This window comes from Equus quagga, chromosome 8 (genome assembly GCF_021613505.1).
Source record: "Equus quagga isolate Etosha38 chromosome 8, UCLA_HA_Equagga_1.0, whole genome shotgun sequence".
Taxonomy (NCBI): Eukaryota; Metazoa; Chordata; class Mammalia; order Perissodactyla; family Equidae; genus Equus; species Equus quagga.
This window is the reverse complement of record NC_060274.1, coordinates 63,444,319-63,468,125: the sequence shown is the minus strand read 5'-3', so window position 1 is coordinate 63,468,125 and position 23,807 is coordinate 63,444,319. Positions and strand designations below refer to the sequence as shown.

The 23,807-nt window shown below is 35.0% G+C and overlaps 1 protein-coding gene across 14 annotated transcripts in view; it reads right to left on the bottom strand.

The window, feature by feature from the left end:
- Window positions 1–23,807, bottom strand: part of PPP1R9A (protein phosphatase 1 regulatory subunit 9A) — a 314,721-nt gene that overhangs the window by 108,066 nt on the left and 182,848 nt on the right. For 13 of the 14 annotated variants that reach the window (XM_046670458.1, XM_046670459.1, XM_046670457.1 and 10 more), the window contains exon 5: window positions 13,167–13,271. The exons of the other annotated variant lie outside the window; for it this stretch is intronic. In XM_046670458.1, coding sequence (XP_046526414.1) covers window positions 13,167–13,271 — 105 coding nt within the window. The remainder of the gene's footprint in view (window positions 1–13,166; window positions 13,272–23,807) is intronic. 14 annotated transcript variants of the gene reach the window in all.

Sequence of the window (23,807 nt, the reverse complement as noted above, 5' to 3'; positions counted from 1 at the left end):
TTTTTCCTTTTCTTTTCACCTATTATCAGACCAAGCAACATCCACGTATTGTCCTTTGGAGTTTAGATGACAAGATTATACGGAACGCATCTGATTAGTTTATTGAATTCTCTGGTGAGCTGTCAAACAATTAAACAACTATAAAACTGCATTTCCAATTTGCTGAATTGAAGTCATAAAGATCCATCTTCTGTGTGAATGATGTAAGAGGTTATGTCAAAAAATGATGATTTATGAGTGCCTTGTTTTTCAGACATAAGCTATTCTAATAAAAGTGACATACTAGTCAAAAATGGCACTTGAATGATGTCAAAATTTTAAATTCTCAATGTGCAATTAAGGTAATCTAAAAAAGGAAAAGCTATATCGATAGTTATTTGTTCTTATATAATCATTCTTTCATTCAAATATTCTTTAAACAAATATTTACTGTATACACACCAAAAATCTGAATGATATACATTTTTAAAAAAAGAAAAAGAAAAATAGATGCACAAGATCTACTCTCATTATATTTGAACCTTCGATCACAAGATCACATGCTGCCTTTAAACATTTTGTTAAAAGTGTCTCACTTTTTCTATGTTTGATCACATTTTATGGTCTTACTCTGAACTTGATAGCTTTTTAAATATTTTACTTAATTCGACTGAACAAGCAGTGGTAAATGTCTATCCAGCGACTTTCACTAAAATTTGCTGATAGCATTTAAGGCTCAAGTCCTACATGACCAGCTTCTGCCTCATTCTCGTACTTTCATACTCTTACATATTTTTCCTTTCTGTATTGGGAGCTAGATACTATATGTTAACATACTATACTATACATTTAAAATTTTTTAAATTCTTCTAGAAAAATCTTTGCTTTTAAAAGCTAGACCTGAAATATTTAAACTTAATTGTAAGCATTAGTTATTTAAATAAATTTTGTATCTAACTCAATACTAATTATAAGAACTTTTTTCTATACTACATTTCAATGTAAAAAAAAAGAGTAGTTGAATTCTTTAAAAAACATTGGCTAACACGTGATACTTCAAGGACTATATACTACATAATAGGTATAAACTTAAGTATTTTCTAAAAATGCTACACTCTTTCAAGAAGTGACATTTCCCTATTTAAGTTTTGATATCACAGGTTTAAATATTTGCACATACAAACATTAAAAACGAAACATTTAAGTGTTCATCTTTATATAGTGACACCAGAAAATGTTTCATTAAGCCAAAGTCCCCTTTAGGCAGTTTTTTGAAATCCCCACTGTTTTTAATCTTCTTTCTATCACTAGCGCTTGTTGACCATTCTCATATAGACGAGATTAAAAACTTCTACTATCTATGGTCGCAAGCCCATAGTGGCTGCTCCTCTTGTCTGAGGGCCAGGAGGTAGTCTTAGGCGTACCGTAAACAAGAAATCCACAATGACTGACGATTTCCATGAACGTGGCAATGCCCTCGCTGCCCTTCATTACAGCTGATGCTCCCCTGTGCACAATCACAAAACCAAGGCCCTGATAAAAAGTGAGCCTCTCAATTTCCCCTTGTGCTGTAATGGTAACAAAAGATCTTATTAAAATGATATGAATGAAGTGAAAACATTTCAACATTTGATGCATTTCAAATGGAAATCTCAGATACCCCAATGATTTTAAGTAAAAAAGGTGTTTTAAAAAGCTTGCATATTTAGAAATTATATGCCCAGTTGTGAATCCAAAATAAGCGCATATCTATAAAAAATTCACTTATTCATTTATATTTTCTTTTGAATATTAGAACCTCTTCCAAAAAAGAAAGGGAAATATTTAAGACTCTCAGATTAATTTGTTTTCTATCGTGTGTAACTATACTTCCTATAAAATCATGACCTCCAGAAGTGTTATATGGCTCAATGTCAAAGTCTTTAAATATATATGCTGGGGATAAAAGCATGAGGAATGCATAGTTATTGATCATAAGTAGCAGGTACTTGCCAGAAAGCCTTTAAAGTTTAATGTGAATGATGTTGAACCGCAAACATAATTAATTAGAAATTTCTCATACTGAAGCACAATCTCGTCTGTAACATCACTTTCCTCTAACAGTTGTCTTTTAGTAATAGGATGGTTATCTGGAGTTAAAAAGAACACATAATCCTTTCTCCAGAGTTCACGCTTTCAAATGCTTTATAACTGTTACCATGTTTTTTAAAACTTTTCTATTTTTTAGACAAAATTTGTGGAATCTTCTACTTTTATACACATAGAAGGAAAAATGTTTAGACCTCACCATCCTGGTCAGTCTTTCCTAAACAGTCTCAAGTTTTTCAGGGTTCTTCTTAAGACAGGGAATGCAACATTAAACAAATAAATTATATTGTGGCATAACATTATCTGTTCTACCTGCCTGTCTATCCCTCCATCTGTCTGTCCATCCATCCACCTAGTTATTGATCACTACATAATAGGCAGCCTCTCAGATAGACCCAAGTGATTACTGGCTCCTCATATTCATATCCTGTGCAATTCTCTCCCCTTGAGTGTGGGATGGACTTGACTCATTTTTTTTTTTTTTAAAGATTTTATTATTTCCTTTTTCTCCCCAAAGCCCCCCGGTACATAGTTGTATATTCTTCGTTGTGGGTTCTTCTAGTTGTGGTATGTGGGACGCTGCCCCAGCGTGGTCTGATGAGCAGTGCCATGTCCGCGCCCAGGATTCGAACCAACGAAACACTGGGCCGCCTGCAGCGGAGCGCGCGAACTTAACCACTCGGCCACGGGGCCAGCACCTGGACTTGACTCATTTTTATCAAATAAAATACAGAACTGACGGAATGTCACTCGGATATTAGGTTACGAAAAGATGGCGGATTGCATCTTGGGTACTCCCTTCGATCACTTTCTCTGGGGAAGCCAGTTTCCATGTTGTAAGGCATCCCTATAGAGAGGCTCTCATGAGAAAGCTGGAAGTGCATCACAGAAACTGTGAGATAATAAAAGTTTATTGTTTCAAGTCACTAAATTTTGAGGTAATATATTATGCAACAATAGGTACACTAACTATGCCATGCCCGTAGTGGTGAGCAAGACAGACAAGGTCCCACTTAAAGCTGTAGACCTCCAAAACAGGAGTTCTTAAAAGTTATGTTGCAAATCTATATTTGACTAATGAAAAGGGTCCAGACATAAAGAATTTTATATAGATTTTTTTCTCGTAAAAAACCAACAATAATTTTTTTTAAGTATATAGCACAATAAAATCTATATATTGCTAATAAAATTCAGCTTGACTACATCTGCTTTTCTTAAAGAGGCATAGTATTCCTTCCTAAATCACCATCAATATAATTCATTAATCATAACCATTACTATACGTTTAAAACATCAGTTTTATTGAGGTCAAATTTATATACAATTCATCAAATTTAAGTTGTATAATATGTTGAGCTTTGACAAATACATATACAGGTGTATAACAAACACAATAAGCACAATACAGAACATTTTTGTCACTTCAAAAATGTTTCCTCTTTCCTCTTTGCAGTATAAATGGAGTCAAGCAGTGTCAAGACTTTAGTGTCTGGCTTTTTTTACTCAATATAACAGTTTTGAGAGTTATACATGGTGTTGAATATATTGGTAGCTCATTCCTTTGTATTGCTGAGAAATATCTCATTGTATGAAATATAATACAATTTGTATATACATTTATCTGTTAAAGGACATTTGAATCTTTTCAATTTTTAGCTATGAATAAAGCTTCTTTGAACACGTAACTATGAGTCTTTGGGTAGTTATATGTTTTCATTGCTCTTGAGTAAATAGTTAGGAGTAAAATTGTTGGCTGGTATGGTAAATGTTTAACTTTATAACAACTTACCAAACTGTTCCACAAAGTGGCTGTGCTATTACTGCATTCCTGCTGGCAATGAACGAATGTTCAAGTTGCGCCACATCCTCATCAATGCATAGTATTACACATCTCTCAAATTTCAGCCATTCTAGTGGGTGTGTAGTATTACCTTATTGTGGATTTAATTTACATTTCCCCCGTGATTAATGATGTTGAGCAGCATTTCATGCGCTTAACTGTTTATCTTCCTCGGTGAAGTCTCTCTTTAATTGATCTGCACACTTTTAAAAGGATTGTATATCTCTTATTGAATTACAAGAGTTCTTCATATCTTCTAAATAACAGTCCTTTATCAGATCATTGTTTTTCCAATATTCAGTCTGTAGCTTGCTTTTCCATTTTGTTAAGGGTACTTTTTGAACAAATGTTTTAAACTTTGATGCAATTCAATTCATCATTTCTTTCTCTTATACTTCTCGCTTTTGTGTCCTAAAATATCTTTGATTAACCTAAGATCATAAAGATTTTTGCCTGTTTTCTAGAAACTTTATGGTCTCAGCTGTCGCACTTAGATCTATGATTAATCTTGAGTTAATTTTTATATATACTCTGGGATGAAGGTCAAGATTTTTTGTGGTCTTTTTCTTTAAATGTGGTTATCCAATTGTTCTGCCATTGTTTGTTGAGAAGACTATAATTTCCCCCATTGAATTACCTTGGTGTATCAATTGTTTATGTCTGTGCAGGTCTATATTGGAACTCTCTATTCTGTTCCATTAATCTTTATTTCTACCTTATGCCTAACTCAGACTTCTGTGATTAGTGTAGCTTTCAGGCAGAGGAAATCCTCCAACTCTGTTCTTTTTAAAAAATGTTAATTTCTACAAAAAAGTCTACTGAGATTTTAATTGAGAACGTGCTTAATCTACAGATTTGGGGAAACTTGAAATCTGAACAATACTCAGTATTCTGATCCACAGTCTCTTTCTTCACTCATTTAGGTTGTCTATTTTCTCTCAGAAATATTTTGCTGAAGTCTTCAACCTATTATGTCAGAATATTCTTATGTAGCTCATGTTTTTGATGTTATCATAGATGTTACTTTTAATCTGAATTTTCAATTCTTTCTTGTTACTAGTATATAGAAATAGAATTGATTTCTGTACATTGACCTATCTCCTGTAACCCTGTTTTTCTCACTTACTGTTCTAGTAGCATCTTTTGAAGATTCCTTAGGATTTTTATATAGCACATGTAAATAAAGAGTTTTACTTCCTCCTTGTGTTTTCCATTTCTTATTCTTGCCTCACAGAACCAACTATGATCTCCAGTACAATGCTGAACAGAAGTGGTAAAAGCGAACATACTTGAATTGCTTTGTTTTGTTTTGTTTGAGGAAGATTAGCCCTGAGCTAACATCCATGCCCATCTTCCTGTTTTATACATGGGATGCCTGCCACAGCATGGCTTGATGAGCCATGCATATGTCTACACCCAGAATCCAAACAAGCGAACCCTGGGCCACCAAAGCGGAGCATGCGAACTTAACCACTACGCCACCCCACCGGCCCCGCATTTTTCTTATACTAAGGGGAAAACATTAGATCCTTCACCATTAAGTACATTAGCTGTAGGTTTCACTCAGATGCTATTTATTGCATTGAGGAAATTCTTGTATACTCAAGTTTCCTGAGAAATTTTTTCTAATCTCCATCTCCTGAGATGAGCATATGAGCATACGATTTTTCTCTATTAGTCTATTAGCATGGAAAATTTCATAGGCTAAATTTAAAACATTAAATCAACCATGAATTCTAAAGATAAATGCCACTTGGTCATAATATTTTATCTTTTTCATATATTCTTGACTTCAATTTGCTAAAATTTTGTTACGGATTTTTGTATCTACATTAATGAGGAATACTAGTATGTAATGATTTTTGTTTTAATGTCTTTTTCTGAGTTTGGTATGATGGTAATGCTGGCCTCATAGAAGTAGTTGACAGGTGTCCCCTCCTCTGTGTTCTGGAAGAGCTTGTATAGAATCAGTGTTATTTCTCCCTCTAATGTTTGGTAAGATTTAGCAATGAAACAAACTGAAACTGGAATTTTCTTTGCTGGAAAATTTTATCTATAAATTCATCTTCATGTAAATAAACAACACATTATTTTTTCTTGAGTGAGCTTTGGTACTTTCTCATAGTACTATCTTCTAAGAAGTTTAACCATTTATGCTAAGTTGTATTTATTAGCATAAAGTTCTTCATAATATTGGCTAGTCCTTACAATATCTGTTAGATCTGTAATGATGTCCCCTCTTTTATTCTAACTTGTATCTTCTCTGATATGAATTATCCCAACATTTTATCTTCCGTAGTTTCTCTGAGTCAAGAATTCAGGAAGGGCTCAACTGGGCAGTTCTGGCGTGATGCCTCTCAACAAGTTCAATCAAATGTTCATTAGGGTTAGTGTCATCTGAAGGCTTTACTGCAGCTGGAGGATCTCCTTCCAAGGTGTCTCCCTGACATGGCTCGCAAGTTGGTGCTGGCTGTTGGCAGGCCTAAGTTCTTCCTTGTGTGGGCCTCTAGAGAAGGCTGTTTGAATGTCTTCTCAACATGGGGGCTAGATTTCTCCAGAGCTGGTGATCCAAAAGAGCAAGATAGAAGCCAAATGCCTTTTATAGCCTAACCTCAAAAGTCACACATCATTACTTCCTTCATACTTTAGTCATTATACAGACTAGGCAGGAGTCAATGCAGTAGAAGACTAAACAAAAAAGTCAATACCAGGAGGAGAGGATAATCAGAGGATCATTAGATGAATGTTATGAAGAAAACTGGTAATGTATAGAGACTGACAGGGTTTGGACAACATAAATAGCATAACATGAAAACTCATTCACTAAAAAATTGATTTTTGAAGTGAGACTTGATAAGAAGGATCACCCAAGTAAAGAAAACATGATATATGTTTTTTGGAGGAGGTCAGAGGACAGGGAATGGTACAAATAAAAGAGAATACTTTGAACATATTATATTTGATGTGCATTTTAGAAAGTCACATGTAGATGTCAAGTAGGAAGTTGGAGAATTCTCAAGGTTGGGCAAGAGAAGACAGAGCTTTAAATAGAAAAGAGAATTAGAGAATAGGGGCCAGAACATCTTAAAAAGGCGATGGCTTACAAATAAATTGGTAATCTGAAAGATAAAATTGAGAAAACTCTTAGAACATAACAGCAGAAAATGGAAACAGAAAACAAAGATTCTGAGAGAAAACAAGATGCGAGAGGATATAACCAGGATATCCAATCCCCATTTAATACTGGTGTGAGAGCAGAGAACAAAAATAATGAAGAAGAAACAAAATAATAAAATAATAATAGAAAATTTCCCAAACCCTAGTCTTCAGATTGAGTTCTAAGCAGAATTATATAAAAATAAACACACACAGATCTAGTTACAGCCTAGTAAAAATTCCAAAAACTCAATTATGAGTGAAAAAATCCCAAAGAGAAAAGTATAAAGACTATGAATCAGATTAACATCAAACTTTTCATTACCAATCACAGATATTAAAAGACAATGGACAACATCTTCATAACACTAATGAAAAAGGATTTTTGAACCTCAAATACTATACCTAGCCATATTTGAGGTCAAAATAATGCATTTTCAGACATGGAAGCACCCTAGCAGCTATGTATGACCCAGAGGAAATCAAGAAGGCTAGAAATATATTGTCAGGTTCCACTAGACCCTTCATTCTTTGAAGAGTCTCCCTGAGAGAGAAAAAGATTGAATGACATAAAATTACATTTCATTTTCTACTAACTTAGTCCTACCACTTGATTCTAGATTGAGTGAATAATATATTCATAACCATAACACTGTAAATACCAGTTATTGGTTTTAATTTTTTGAATCAACCTATGCAAAAAGTATTCAAGACAATTGTAGTGATACAATAGTAAGTGTCATAAACTGTTGCAAATTTTTTTAATTGAAAAAAATTAATAAGTGAAGGTTTTATGACAAGCAATCATTAGATTTCTATCTAAAATTGAAAAATCAAGAAATGAAGACAAGACATACTGGTACTTATAAAAGAACGAAAAAGAAACTGTGAACAATGGTTCCTCTGTCAACTAGGACATGAGGTAAGAGGAAATGACATTTGATTTTTACTTTTATCATATTAAATAATTTGACTTTTTTGGTTAATGTGTATTCATTACTTTTATTTTTAAAAATTCAATAATTTTTAAACAAATGAAAGAGGAAAATAGTGCACAGAGAAAATTAAAAAATAAAAATCATGAAGATTAGAAACCCAAGAATAAAGTTACTACACAAACGCGTACCATAAGATCCCGTGCCTCTGTTAGGAATGGCTATAAAACTGACTCTTGCTTTTCTAGCAATCTACAGGAACACTTAAGAAGTGATCAGAATTTTCAGAAAATTTAATAATAGCTAACATTTCACTGAATTCCACTTTTTCTAGGCATTCATTTAAATGCATTGCATGAATTAATTCATTTAATACTCATCACAAATCTATGGGGTTGGTACTATCATATGCCCATTTTATAGATGAAGAAACTGAGGCACAGGGAGATTTAAACACTTTCATAAACTTATACATCTGATAAGTGGTTAAACCAGAATCTGAATCCATGAGGTCTAGCTTCATGTAAACAAAGGAAGTTACTAGAGAAAGACACTTAGTCCTGGTCCTAAGAGCAGAGAGAAATATAAATGAATACTTTAAATACTATTTATAGTTTGTAACAGAATCAACTCCGTAATTTCATCTATCTGCTAGATATACTATATTTCAAAATACATCTTTCCTCTTGTCCAGAGATATAACACAAGAGATTGAGTCAAATGTCTAAATTTAGAACACCTCTGGCAAAACAGCATCACTCTACATCCAAAAATAAATGCAAGGTAGTTTTGCATAAGTTTGAATTAGTCTGTTAATATCTAGTTATTTCTACTTTCTTTCCATTGGTATACAACCAGTGATTTTTATCTCTTTTGAACTACTTCCTATTATTTTTTCTAATGACTTTATAATGTCAAGTTTAAAATTATTTTTCCCATAACTAAACATGGACCAACAAACATATGGATCTCAAGAAAAGCATCATTTAGTTTATTCTAATATAAAAACAGTGAATAGGCAGATAAACCTGCTAATTTAAACGAAGTGAATCTAAACTATTTAAATTATTTTTTACATAACGCAGGATCTGACAATGAGAACAGAACTTCATTCTAACTTCTTAACTATATTACATCTGCTGAGTTACATTCTATCAACTACCAAAAAGATTACAGGTTTTAAAATAACTGTTACATTTTCTTTTTGGATTTTCACCACATAACATTGAAATAGACAATAAAAACATACTTAATAGGATTAATCTAAAGTCAAAAGGAGAGCATAAATGTGTTATGCGCATGTATTATACAGCATGAATTAATCTAGAATCAATTTGGATTGATCAAGTGCTCATCTCCAAAATTGCCTAGAGCATGGTACTGACCCTTGGTCAAAGCTCTGAAATGTACTATCTAGGGATAAATGATATTTTGCAAACATGGGTCTATGAGTTGTTTCAAGGCAAGTCATACCACCCTGTCAGAAATGTTTGGTAATAATAATTGGATTATCACTTGTCCCTGGATTTGGCAGAGTCTGGGGGTTTTCAATGGTTGAGCTGATCATGTAATAGGAATGTACCTACATGATCAGCTTACTTTGAGAGCGCCCCACCACACATAAGACTTCAGGCTTCTTGGTACCAAGTGCTTCATGCACCTGCCCATGGTGGTTTAAAATCTGGAGACCAACAAGTCCTGTAAGACCCCGTAGAGGAATGATGAAGACTATGTCTGAGTCTTCCATGCCCACCCCTTCAATGTTTGTCTTTCTCCAGCTGTTGCATCATTTTTGAATATGAAAGGTTTGAGTCCTGTAAATCCTTTACCCATTCAATTACTCAAAGTAATTAACAGGATATTAGTACAGTACTCATTGTGAGTGCTTAGTTTTAAGTGATATCAGTAAAATGGAGGAAATAATTGTTTACCAAAGCTCTGAGCCAGACTTGGGCTTCCAATCCCCCAGGAACCTAGCCTGGTTTGAGCTGAACCACTTCTTCACAGTGGTCTAATACGCTCTAACTCATTTAAACAATGTAGAGCTGAAAAACATATATACTCTTGGGAGCTATCGCATTAAAATATATATAGTATAATTCTTTGAGTATATTAAAAATGGCATATTAATGGAGTCTACGTTAGCACTATTAGTTCATAAACTCAGGTGTAGCAATTCAAAGTCTAATAAAATAAAGCAGACTAAGGGGTGAGAAAATGATTCTCTATAAGTGTGGATGAAGTCACAGAATTCATTGTGTGATTTTAATTCATATCCAAATGCTGACACCAATTTCATATACATTTCCAGCAAATAAATAAAAATCTTGATCTCTAATACTTAAAAAATAATCACCATCCAAATCTCAGTTTCAATTTTCTCATCACGACTAACTTCTTATCTTTCCCTTTCCTGGCTCTTTAAAGCCATGAGTTCCACACATTGTTCCCAGATCTCTGCTTAGTAGTTAGAAAAATTCAAACTAAATTCAGTAATTTTTCAGAGATCCCTTTTTGAAAACAGATTTTAGTGACAACTAAATGTGATATCTCAGTCATCAATGAATAAAAAATATAGAACCATACATATTTTACATCTTCAGTTTAAAACAGTGAAAACATTAAAAATACAGGTCTAGGGGCCGGGCCTGTGGCCAAGTGGTTAAGTTCATGTGCTCCACTTCAGAGGCCTGGGGTTTGCTGGTTTGGATCCTGCCGTGCTATGGCAGCATGCCACACAGAGGAACTAGAATGATTTACAACTAGGATATACAACTATGTACTGGAGCTCTGGGGAGAAAAGAAAAGAAAAAAAAAAAAGAGGAAGATGGGCAACAGATGTTAACTCAGGGCCAATCTTCCTCACCAAAAAAAAATAATAATAATTATAGGTCTAGTTTTTGGATCCTGTTTTTGTATTAATACTTTATAATGAACTACCACCTAAAATACATTCACAGGATTCAAATATTATTTTTGATAAGTTAAAATTGAGAAGGGACTTTTCCTTATATTCAATTAATTAATACACTGGATTACATAATTTCAATCAATTAAGATTCAGGGTTAAATGATTTGAGAGAACAAAGGAGGCTAAAGGTCCTATTTCGATATCAAGATTTTTGCAAAGTAAATGAGGAAATAAGATGTATGTTTTTAAAAGATGAAAGTAGAATATTCTGTAACCTCAAGGTCAAAAAAGTGGTATAAACGATAAGTGTTACCAGGAAGAAGAGATCACTAGGGGATAGGGAGGTTAAGGAGGACTTCTCGGAGGGCAAAGGAGCTGAAATACATTCTTCAAGATAAGTAGGTTCTAAACAGAAGAGAGTACTTTAAATAGAAAAATGGGAGAGAGAAAGACACAAAAATGATAATTCACAAGTCAAGTTTAAAGGATGATGACCACACTAGTATGACTGTACCAGACAATGAAAATAAGGAGAATAGGAGATAAGATCGGGTGATGAAAGATTCTTAATACCAGGATAAAGAGTTTAGATTCTGCACAGAATGGAGGACCACTGAAGGTTTCTGAAGAGGAGAGGGACACGGTGGACGCTGAATTATTATTTCTACCCACAGGTCTTAGTCCTTCTACTACTAGAGTTACACTGAATCAGTCAATTCCTTTTTCCATGTTAGCCCTTCATATATTTGAAAACTGCTACTATGTGCCTCCATGTGGGGTAAGGATGAGGAGGACAGACTGAAGAAGGGAGAGACTAAAATCAGGGAAATCAGTTAAGAAGCCATTTGCAATTTGTACAGCTTGAAACAAGCTTGAAACAGTAAGAGCACAAATTTACAAAGACACAGAAAAGGATGGCCATGATTTCATGTAACTACAAACTTGTTTCCAGCTGAGAAATGTCCTCATAAGTTGAATGTATATTTTATTTATGTCACTTTAAAATTCCTTTTAAAACCTAATGGGCAGCTTCAAAACCAAGTTCTCTACTGTCACAGGAAAGTGCTGTCTCAAGAACAGCAGACAGCAATCTGCAGAAAGACAATCACATTTTCTAGGGGTCTGTCCATGCAGCTCTGATAGAGCATCAGACAGTTTTTCCTGTATCCTTTCCAATTACTTTACATGCTTGTCTCAGAACTACGGGTATTCTTGCAGCATCAGCATAGCACCCATAAAAGTAATGTGGTTGTATTCCTTAAACATTCCCTTCAGCATTAAAGGACGCTTTCCAACTGAAAAAGTCTAAATTCTAAAACTTAAACTCATTCTTGTACAACACAAAATATGCTGCAATAAAATCCTAATGTTACCCTCTTTATAGCAATATTAACTCATCAATATGTTCACAATATTTGGCAGTTTTATTTCGATGATAACACTAAAACACTTCCATAATTAAACATACCAAACAATGTCCCCTTATGTTCCCCTTCATAGGATTTATGGAAAAGAATAAGACATAAGCAATACTGTATTAGAAAATAAGGACCCTCTGACCAAATAAAACGATTTCAAACCTTGACCTTAGTTGGCTCAGGACTACTTCCTTATTTGTTTTCCAAGCTACAATTTCCAAAACTCCAGGAGTGGATATAAATTTCATGGTCCAAAAGAATGTACCCTCTGTCCTATTAAGTTTGAAAAGTTATAGTTTACCAAAGATTAGCCTGATCTTTAAAACAATAAAGTGATATTTTAAATGTATTTATTAATCTTAAGTCAGTCAGCCTGCTTGTCTAAATAACATGTATTGTTGGATTTATGTATACATACATGTATAATCATTTCAATTTCAATTTTCAATTTCAATAACTGGTTTTATTAAAAGGACTTGGTACCTAAATTCATATTTATTGATGATACAACTAGAAATTCTATCTTCCTAGGAATTCTTACTATATTAGCAATAAGGCACACTAACAGCTCAGTAAACCATGTTGTAAACCATACAGATTGACACTGCACACTTCCTATCTTCACGTCTTTCTAGAATACTAGAATTTTTAGTTTTAAATTGCATTTACATGAACTAATTTCAATAAAGAAGGAAAAATTAAAAGCTAAAGGCAATTGTTCAGTATTTAAATGAAATTCTTATTGTAATTACATATATTTATAGATACAATTATAGAAACCTAAAATTCAACAAAATATCAAGTAACCAAATTGTACACATCTGGAGCCACATATTTACCTGACATTGCCCTTGGTGTTTCTGAGAACTGTTGCAGCAAAATTCTGTGTGACACCCACCAAGCTGATTCCATCCACTTCCACAATCTGGTCATTGACTTGTATTCTTGGGGAAGGGGGAAAAAATTACCCACAATTAATTTTTCTGACAATACATTACCATTTCCAATAAATGAGTTGAGAAAATACTTGATTTTTAAGATACTCTATTGATCCAAAATTTGCCTTTTCAATAAAAGCTCCAGATCTTAGTAAAAGGCTTAATGTTTTTAAAAGATCGTTTTGAAGAATAAAAACAAGCAATACTAAATGGAGAGATTCAGTTTACCCAATATCCATATTCCTAGCACAAAGAATTGATAACTGCTAATGTATGACATATTTATATCATTTTTTGTCCTTAATAAATTACGTAAAACATAACAGATCCAACTGAAACACCCTTTGGGCCTCATACCTAGTCATGCATTCCACCTCTCCTCCCCAAGGAAAAAAAAATCACCAGGAATTGCAGGGACTCCTTCCTATTCAAGTTGTACACTTGAAACACGTAACGCTCATAAGTGTATGTGTGTATATATACACACACATGTGTATATAAATGCATAAATACGCACACACACATACATACAGGTGTGTGTGAGAATACATACTTATGTTTAAGAGCAATGTACAGTATTACTGTTGTTTAGTGTATAATGCTTTAAATTTATACACATCTTTTATATGTACCATTTACTTATTCCTCAAAATGAAGTATTTCAAACATGGAGAAATGCAGAGAGAATAACGTAATAAACACTCATGTACCCACATCCAACTTCATCAAATTGCAGCCCTATACAATATTTGAGTCATATTTTTTTAAAAACATGTATTACAGAGAAGCTGAGGCCCCTTTATTATTGGTCTCTAATTCTATTCCCTCCATTGCTCCCATAGAGGTAACCATCATACTAATTTTGATGTTTAGCTTTTCCACTGATGTTTTGAAACACAAACCATACATATGCACAAATAGGCACAATACGCGTACATGTGCAGTTTTCAAACATTATGAATTATACCTCTCTTTCTACAATTTAGTTTGCTTCACTCAACGTTATTTTTGAAATTTATCCATGGTTATGAACACAATCCTAGCTAGTTCATATTAACAACCATGTAGTATCATCTTTCATGACTATACCAAAATATAGTCATCCAGTATTTTGTAGATAGACAACTGTACTATTTTCAAGTTTAGCTATTATGAATACTGCCGTAATAATCAATTTCACACATACCTCCTTAAGGATATGTGTGAGTTTCTCCAGCATACATACCGAGAAACAGAATTCCCAAGTCAAAGAACATAGGCATTTTCAACTTTAACAAACTGACAAATTTCAGTTCAAGATGCTTATACCAACGCATAATCTCAACAGCACTGTATGAAAGTTTCTGATTCTGCATACCTTCACCAATATTTGGATTCAGACACTTTAAATACTGCTGATCTTATAAGTGTAAAAAGATATCACACTGTGATTTTAACTGCATTTCTCCGATTACTAGTGTGGTTGAATGTTTTTTCATATGTTTATGAGTCCTCTGTCGATTTCTGCAAACTGTTAGATCGTTTATTTTACCCATTTTTGTTGACGTAGCTGGGTTGAGTGTCTTTTTTTAATTGATTTATATAAGATGTCTCTATATATTCCGTATACTAACACTTTCTCAATTAAATAATTTGCAAATACCTTGGGCCCAACCTTTAGCCTGTCTTTGAACGTTTCTTTGGGAAATGGTGGCTATGAGGAAAACAGTTTTTAAAAATATAACCACACTTGTAATTTTAGCTTTATATTAGGAAATTTTCATGTTTTGCTTAAGAAATCCCTTTCTACCTCAAGATTATAAAAACATTCTCTGGGGCCAGGCCCGTGGCCAAGTGTTTGGAGGAGGAGGTTAATCTGGCAGTGTGTTTAAGCTAGCTGAGTCTGGAGTTGGCTAAAGGACTTCATTGTTTTTTTCCTCCAAGTCTTTAATGTTGCCACCACAGTGCTATCAAAGACCATACCACTTAGACCTAGAGGAAAAGTAGAAAGAGGCTGTTAATCTTCACATAAAACAGAATGCTATGGAAGTAATACGTGCTCAATATTTACTATGATAGCAGCAGCTCATCACTGGTTTTCAGTGACCAACGGCTGTGGTGGCACATATATGGCAACTACCCAAACAACCTTCATGGCAGTTCAAGTGCAAGATTTACCAATAGCTATGAAGGAAATGCTTTATCTTTCAAATATTTAATTTAAAATATACTTTGTATTTTGAAAGGCCAAATTAAAGTTGAAATATGGAATTTGAAAGACGAGCACAGTTGGCCTTCCAGAAAAAAAAGAAGTAAAGCTGAAAAGCTCAAACTCTCAAAAGGAAAGAGAGTCACTTTCATACTTTGACAAAGTGAAAGGATAATAAGGCGACTTTAATCAGGTAAGAGCATTTGAAAAGGCAGACATTTTTAAGAAAAGGCAAAAGTTTAAGAACAAATAAGAGAAAATAAGGACAGAAGACTTTTAAAAGAGTTGTTTTTTTTTTTAAAAAGAAGCTAATACGTACTAGCGAAGAAATAGAAGTAAAAAGCAAAATACAGGTTTTTACATTGTGAATACATAGAGTGATCAGAGATGAAAGAAAATTATGGTGATGACTGCCTTAATGGACAAGAATAAAAAAAGAAACAACAAGGTCAAAGAAATTTCTGAAAATACACACCCTTGTACAGAATAATTTAGATAAAATGCGATGAGACAAATACATTTAAAGGGACACTTCTAAGTACTCTAATCAGAAGAAAGATAGTAAAAGTGCTGGAAAATATAAGTAGAGAAAATAATATGGTTGCTTCATTGATTGGACTGATTCATTCAGTCAGTAACTTAGCAAGAGTGAGTCAATCCTGACTGTATTCCGAGAACAGTGAGAGTTACCAGGATACAAGTTTGGATGAGGTATGGTTCCAGTTTGAGAATATCATATACACACACACACATGCACACAAATTTATGCAAATATAGAGGTATGCATATGTTTCAGGGATTGGAGACATGGGAATGTGCTGAGCTACACAAAATATTACAGTAAGTATGTTAAGAAAGACATGAACAAAACAGTCTGATGTTAAGAGAAGAGGGCTATTGACTCTTTGAGGCAAGGGTCAAGTGGAACCAGAGCAAAGAAAAAATTGACAACATACAGATTTACAATGAAGTCATGGTGTTTTTCCAAATAAGCAAAGAAAATCACCAGCTATAATGTATAACGCTATCAAAACAAACAAAGGCAAATGGTGATGTGACTTTCACGAAGACTAGGGATTACTGGAAACTACCTTTAGGAAAACTAACAAAACAAACATTAAAAACTAAAGTCAAAGGAAACTTGCCAAAAAAGACTGAATCCTAGATTGTGATTAGTCCATCCATAAATGGGCGTGAGTGCTTATCAAAAGTCTAGTACCAACTTGATGCTATAGAAGGTACCAGAAATATAACTGTGGTCCCCACTCTTAATGTTAAATCAATGGATCTGGGGATACACACTCAATACACATAAGGTGACGACAAACTATGAAACATAAGTGCATGTGCTACAGACTAGTACATTCAAGAGTACACAGGTCAAGAGTTCAGCTGGGTTCAACTCGTGACAGTTAAATGATTTCAGTGAGGAAATGGACACTAAATTTAGCCTTGAAGTAGAAGGTAACAAAATGTTGAGAAAAATATGACTCTGGGTAGAGTGAAGGCACGCATTTACTGGGGAGGAAACAAACGTGGTACTAAGAAAAGAACCTGAGTCTCAGAGTTGCTCAGACCTAAATTTCAATCCCAAACTTTCACTCACTGATAATCTACTAAAAGTCCCCAATGATGTTGCCACATCTGTTGTTTTTTGAATATTGTCAAATTTGTGTAATATAGAGAAACAGAAAAGGAATTACCAGAAGACAGCAAAAAAGAGCTAGAAAGTAAATGGCAGACCAGGAGTGAAAGTTTCTGCAAAGTAGCCCTGGAGAGAGACAAAGAAATCGGAAGTAAAGCATATCCAGACCTACTCTTCTCCCATCCGGAAAGCACAGCGAAAGTTAAAAATGAACAGGGAAGACTGATGACTTGAGCCACAGGGTCCCAGATCTTGGTGGTAAACAACTCCAAACCTACAAAACTGGAAAAGCAATGAATACTTGGCAGAAGGATGATGGATTAGGGGGGAAAAATGCTACTTAAAAATGTATATCACCACCAGCAAAGTAAAATAAATTTCCAAGCATTTTCCTGATACTGGATAGGGACTAGAAAGTGATATCCTATTTAAAAGTATGTGGGGGCCGGCCTGGTGGCACAGCCGTTAAGTTCCCATGTTCTGCTTCTCAGTGGCCCGGGGTTCGCCGGTTCAGATCCCGGGTGCCAGACATGGCACCGCTTGGCACGCCATGCTGTGGCAGGCGTCCCACATATAAAGTAGAGGAAGATGGGCACGGATGTTAGCTCAGGGCCAGGCTTCCTCAACAAAAAAGAGGAGGACTGGCAGTAGTTAGCTCAGGGCTAATCTTCCTCAAAAAAATAAAATAAAAATGTATTGAGCATGTGGGGCCAGCCCCATGGCATAGCGGTTAAGTTCAGCACACTCTTCTTGGTGACCTGGGTTCACAGGTTTGGATCCCAGGCATGGACCTACACTATTCATGAGCCACGCTGTGCTGGTGACCCACACACAAAATAGAGGAAGATTGGCACAGATGTTAGCTCAGGGCTAATCTTCCTCAAAAGAAAAAAAGAGGAAGTCTGGCAACAGATGTTAGCTCAGGTGATTCTTTCTCAGCAAAAAAAAAAAAAAAGAAAAAGAAAGAAAGAAAAAAATATGCAGCATGCAAACTATTAAATGTAAATTAACAGTACTATACCGATCACAGCAAATTTTTTTTTTTTGGAGGAAGATGAGCTCTGAGCTAACTGATGCCAATCCTGCTCTTTTTGCTGAGGAAGAATGGCCCTGAGTTAATATCCATGTCCATCTTCCTCTACTTTATACGTGGGACACCTAACACAGCATGGCTTTTGCCAAGCAGTGCCATGTCCCCACCTGGGATCCAAACCAGCGAACCCCGGGCCACCAAGAAGCAGAACATGCAAACTTACCCGCTGTGCCACCGGGCCGGCCCCTACAGCAAAATTTTAAAATGTGTAATTGATAATCTCTTTGTTTACAATGCATTTTGATTGTTTTATTTCAGCAAATGTTTATTTATATGCTTTCATTCATTTACCTCAGACCACAGTTTTCCTAATCCCGTTTTCTATAAAACCTTAAGTTTCTTCAACTATGAATTTCTGTAAGAATTAATCCTTAATTTAGATAGAGAAGATCTATTACACTACCATATATGCTGGCTGTAAAGATTAGCAAAAATGTATGTAAAAGGGTTAGCACAGTAATTACTATTTTGACTCAGATGTGCAAGGAGGCTGGGGAAGGAAACTAGACAGACAATAATGTGATCTTCCTGAATAAAGTAGAGAATTAAATATGCATTTAAGAAATAATATTGGTATTCAGTGCCAACAAGACCTCTGATTATGATTAGCATAAAATGGAGAGCAACTGTATACCGTTGTTCAGAAGGGTTAAACAAACAAAGTGATGGTTGTTGAAGAATAATCTTGGGACCAGGGTAAGGGTAAATGAGGAAAGATCAGCTGAAAGAAGCCCCAGAGAAACTAAGGAATAAGAGACAGACCTGGCCCAGAGATGCAGCACAGAACAGAGAATAAATGCAAAAGGAGAATCTGAGGAACATTCCAAAGAGAGAAATATACACTATAGTTAGATATATAGGTAAAATAAATGAAAGAATAAAAAGATAACTAGAAAGTTTTGTATCTACAGTAATGAAAAATAGGGTCAACAGAAAAAACAGATTGTTTAGATCAAGGGAAAGGAAGAAAGAAAAAAAGGAAAAGAAGAATTCAATTTGTTTTATGTTGAATTTGAGATGAAAATAAGATATATTATATAAGTGATATAAGTGAATAGGTTCTACATGCACCAGGACTAGGGGATGAATTTGGGAGTAGTTTCTATAGAGTCATTTAAAAAACCAGCTCATTGGCTGAATACAAATGAGTTCAAGAAGCTAACTTTGGGAGAGAAGCATTCTTAACAATACAGGATTAAAAAATAGGAGGAAAAGGATGTCTATAGAAGGAGAATCTGGAAAACATCTCTCTCACACACACATGTACACACAAACCAACAAAAAACAAAACCAAGGAAAGAGGCATGGATCTCATGAGAAATAAGTAATTATGACACTGAAAAACTGAAGATTAGGTCCAAGAAAAGGTTACCAGACGTCTCAAAAAGTAGGTAATAATTTTCAAGGCAATGAATTGGACAGGAAACAAGGACAGAAACTAAATACAGAATGTGACTGGTTTAAGTTTAGAGTTGCACTTTAATTCTGTTACTGTGCTGGATAACTTTTGTCATCAGATTGGAGGAGTAGGAGGAAAAATTTCATGCAGTTAAGAATGAAGACAGGATGGACCACTTATTTGTGGAGATTAGCACTAAAAGAACAGATGCTAACACAGTGGTAAAAAATCTAACAGGAAAAAGCAAACAAAATAGTTTACAAAAAAAAAAAATACAGGTGTCCAGTAAACATCTTAAGGGGCTCAAAAATAAGAAATTAAAAAGAAATTAAAATAACATCTCACTTATGAGATTGAAGGTTTTATAACGCAATATTCAATCTTAAAATGAGGGCGCAGAAGACTACTCTTTGACGCTGCTGGGGGAGTACAAAGCAAACCGTCTTTCTGAAGGACAGTTCAGCAATGTGTTTCTAAAGCCTTTAACATGTAATGCACTTTGACACAGTAATTTCAGTCCAAGAAAGTAAGTTCAAAGGAATAATCAGATACTCACAATGATTTCTGATCAATGTCTTAAAATGTACCAGTATTAACAATATGTAAATACTCACATATATAATACTACAGCATAATGTATCCTTAAAGTCTGTTGTAGAAAAGTATTTAATGATGTGTTATGACATGATGCATTATTTAAGTACACACTCTAGAGTCAGATATCTTAGGTTCACAGCCAGACTCTGCCCCTTACTTGCTGTGATTATATGAGGAGCCTCTTTATACGTAAATATAGCTTCTTTATACGTAAAACAAAAAATAATGATGACGTATTTAATCGGGGCTATTACCAGGATTAAATAAGAGACAAAACAGAAAGAGCATGGCATATCACCTAACATACAGTAAGCACTGAACAAGTATCATCTTGATGAATGAAAAGTATAAAACCCCACAAAACTATACATTCAATTGATCTTAATTTTGTTAAGTGAAAAAAAGGCATATGCACAAAAAAAAATTCTGAAAGGAAATTCACCAGAATTTTAATAGTGGTCAACTCTAGACTGTGGATTTACAGAAGGTTTTTATTTTCTTCTTTATATTTTTCTACATTTTCCACACTTTCAACCATGAATATGTATTACACTTATAACTTCAAAATATTCTCTAAATCTAGCACATACAATTGATGATAACATTTTATAGTGACTGTGGAAATAGTCTAAAAAGTTGTCCTTTAGACTGAGCCATTACAAGCACTTGTTCTTTATTAAAGACACATACGTGCATAACCATGAAATAACTAGACTAAAAGTTCCGGACTTAAGGATCTATAATCTATAACCCAAAGTCAAAAAAGACATTTTCTCAAAAAATCTAAGAGACAGGGGGAATTAATACACGATTTTTTTTTTTTTTGAGGAAGATTAGCCCTGAGCTAACTACTGCCAATCCTCCTCTTTTTGCTGAGGAAGACTGGCCCTGAGCTAACATCCATGCTCATCTTCTTCTACTTTATATGTGGGACGCCTACCACAGTATGGCTTTTGCCAAGTGGTGCCATGTCTGCACCTGGGATCTGAACTGGTGAACCCCAGGCTGCCGAGAAGTGGAACGTGTGAACTTAACAGCTGCGCCACCAGGCCAGCCCCAATACACATGATTTTGAGCTTTTGTTTTTCAACAGAAACTTTACAATACTTATCATATCCAATTAACTCAAATAATCAGAAAATAAAACAATACTTATAGCACTTCCTAATTTTCTTAATTCATCTGTGTACATGTACTTCTGTTCATGCACACCCATGTGTCTGAAATGAGAAAAAAATTCTGGAAAAAGTACTAAAGGGGGAAAAAAAAGTGTCGACTTAGAATTCTAGACACTGAGAAAATATATTTTAAAAAACAAAGGTGAGAGGATGGCCCCATGGCCTAGTGGTTAAGTTTGGCATGCTCCGCTTCAGCAGCCTGGGTTCAGTTCCCGGGCACGGACCTACACCACTCAGTGGTGGCCATGCTGTGGTGGTGACCCACATACAAAATAGAGGGAGACTGGCAGAGATGCTAGCTCAGGGCGAATCTTCAAAAAACTTTTTCAGACATACAAAGCTGAAAAGATTCATCACCAGCAGACCTAGTGATAGAATATTAAAGGAAGTCTCTCAGTGAGAAGAAAAATGATACTAGATGGAATAAAGATCTCCACAAAGGAAAGAAGAGCACTGGAAATGGTCACGGAGAAGACAGAAGAGGGCCACACTAGCTTTAAAGTACTCCAAGCAACAGGAACAGTGACAACGGATATTTGGCCAGATTTGCTCTCTGCTTTCATAGCCCAGTGTAATAAAGAGGCATCTCATGATTAAACACACGTTCCTGAGCCTACGTAAGTCTTCCTGCCTGCCTCAATACAGACAGCATTAAGGGGATGAAGAGAGCTCAATATTACTTGATTATTATTTTCATTAAAAGAATATTTATTTTAAAAACTTTTTTCTCATTTGAAAAATGATACATTCACCAAAGAAAAAATTTAAAAATCTGGTACACAATTGGAAAAAAGCACATAAAAAGCAACTTTAACTTTACAAAGAGAAGGAGGGAGGGAAGTTCTATGGGGTTTGCTATTTTATTTGAGTGGTATTTTAATTTATCTTTTTATAGAGACAGACTGTGTAGTGATTAAGGTGAAGACCAACTCAAAAAATGGTGAAAACAAGTAGCAACGGGAGGAGAGGTGAAGGGGCCTGAACAGAGGTTAAGAGGAGTAACACTGGTTAAAAAACGACAGCAGATCAGCTTTACTGCCGCCACAGACTGACTCTCCAACCCACTAGATCATGAGCCAGAAGGGTGTTTAACACAGAAATGGTTATTGTAGTGGGGAAAAAGTTTTCTGGTGTCTGTACTCACTTTGCTTGAATCTCTTACCCTGACAGAGGATAACTTTTCGATGCAACCCCACAGAATAGTAACACTGATCTCTCTCAAACCTTGGCTTATAATTAGAAGCACAGAAAAGACAAGGGATGAGTCCTGGTTGTAAAAACTAAACGGACAGCTCTCTGTATCAGGCAATCCTAGAATACAAAAGAATACAGACAATCTGGACTTTCTAAAAATGTTCCAGATGAGCAGAGGAAATAGCCTGTTTTTCCCTGGAAACATTGTCTGCTGGAGTAGATTTTATGGGAATGTACCAGGCTAGTTTGTAAAAGGCATCTCATCCTGGCCATTTCCTCAATCGGTTCCATGTGCTGATACACACTAGCGTGCAATATGACTGCCCTTCAGCCTCAGCCTGGTATTTCAGATATCCCTCAATTCTGAATCTAAAAATCAGAATCAATAGGGGTAAGGCTAATAAAAATATATAAGTTGGACCATTCTAGGGTTTGTTTAATGTTATTGGATAGTTATTCGTTGACCTGATGTATCTGGGAAAGGGAAACAAAAATAAAAATTCTACCCCACAGGTCTTATATAAACAAAGCAACCAACGATGAATGAAAGGGAGACCAGCTGGAGCAACATTAACAAACTCTGGACAACAGAGAGTCTTCTCCAAAACACTAGATAGTGAAGTTTTAAATGTATATGAAAATACATATCAAAGCAGTAATATCCCAACTCTCTAAGAGGTGAACAAGCAAAATATTTGATTAGAAGAGTGACACAAGGGCACGTGCACAGAGAGGAAACCATCAACTAAGGAACAATGACAGACAGACACAGTTACAACAGCAGTTTCCATTCAGGGTTGACTGGGCTGGAGGGTACCTCAGGGGCACAGATGGCTCCTGCAGGATGGAGAGTCTGCTGCAGGGTAAGCTTCAGAATAGGACTCTACCTGGTTTATATATCAGTGTTACCCAAAAGATGGTCAAAAACAATTAAAATCGTCTGAAAACCAACAGTTGAATGAGGATAAACTACATAGCACCTTAATTTCATATTTGATAGCTTTTCCAAAAAAAATTGAAAAGGACAGTATTCTAAAATGAGGATATGCAAAAGCTTGAGAAACAAACACAGGAGTCATAAACAAAGGAAATCCCAAATGCATTTTTAATTTGCCTCTTTAGCATAGCATTGTTACTATCTTTTGTCAGTTATAATCCACGTAATTTATTCCACTATCAGTGTTATTATAAAAGGCACTTTGCTTTGTAGACTCATTAAAGAAGACTGGAGAAATAATTAGTGTGTTA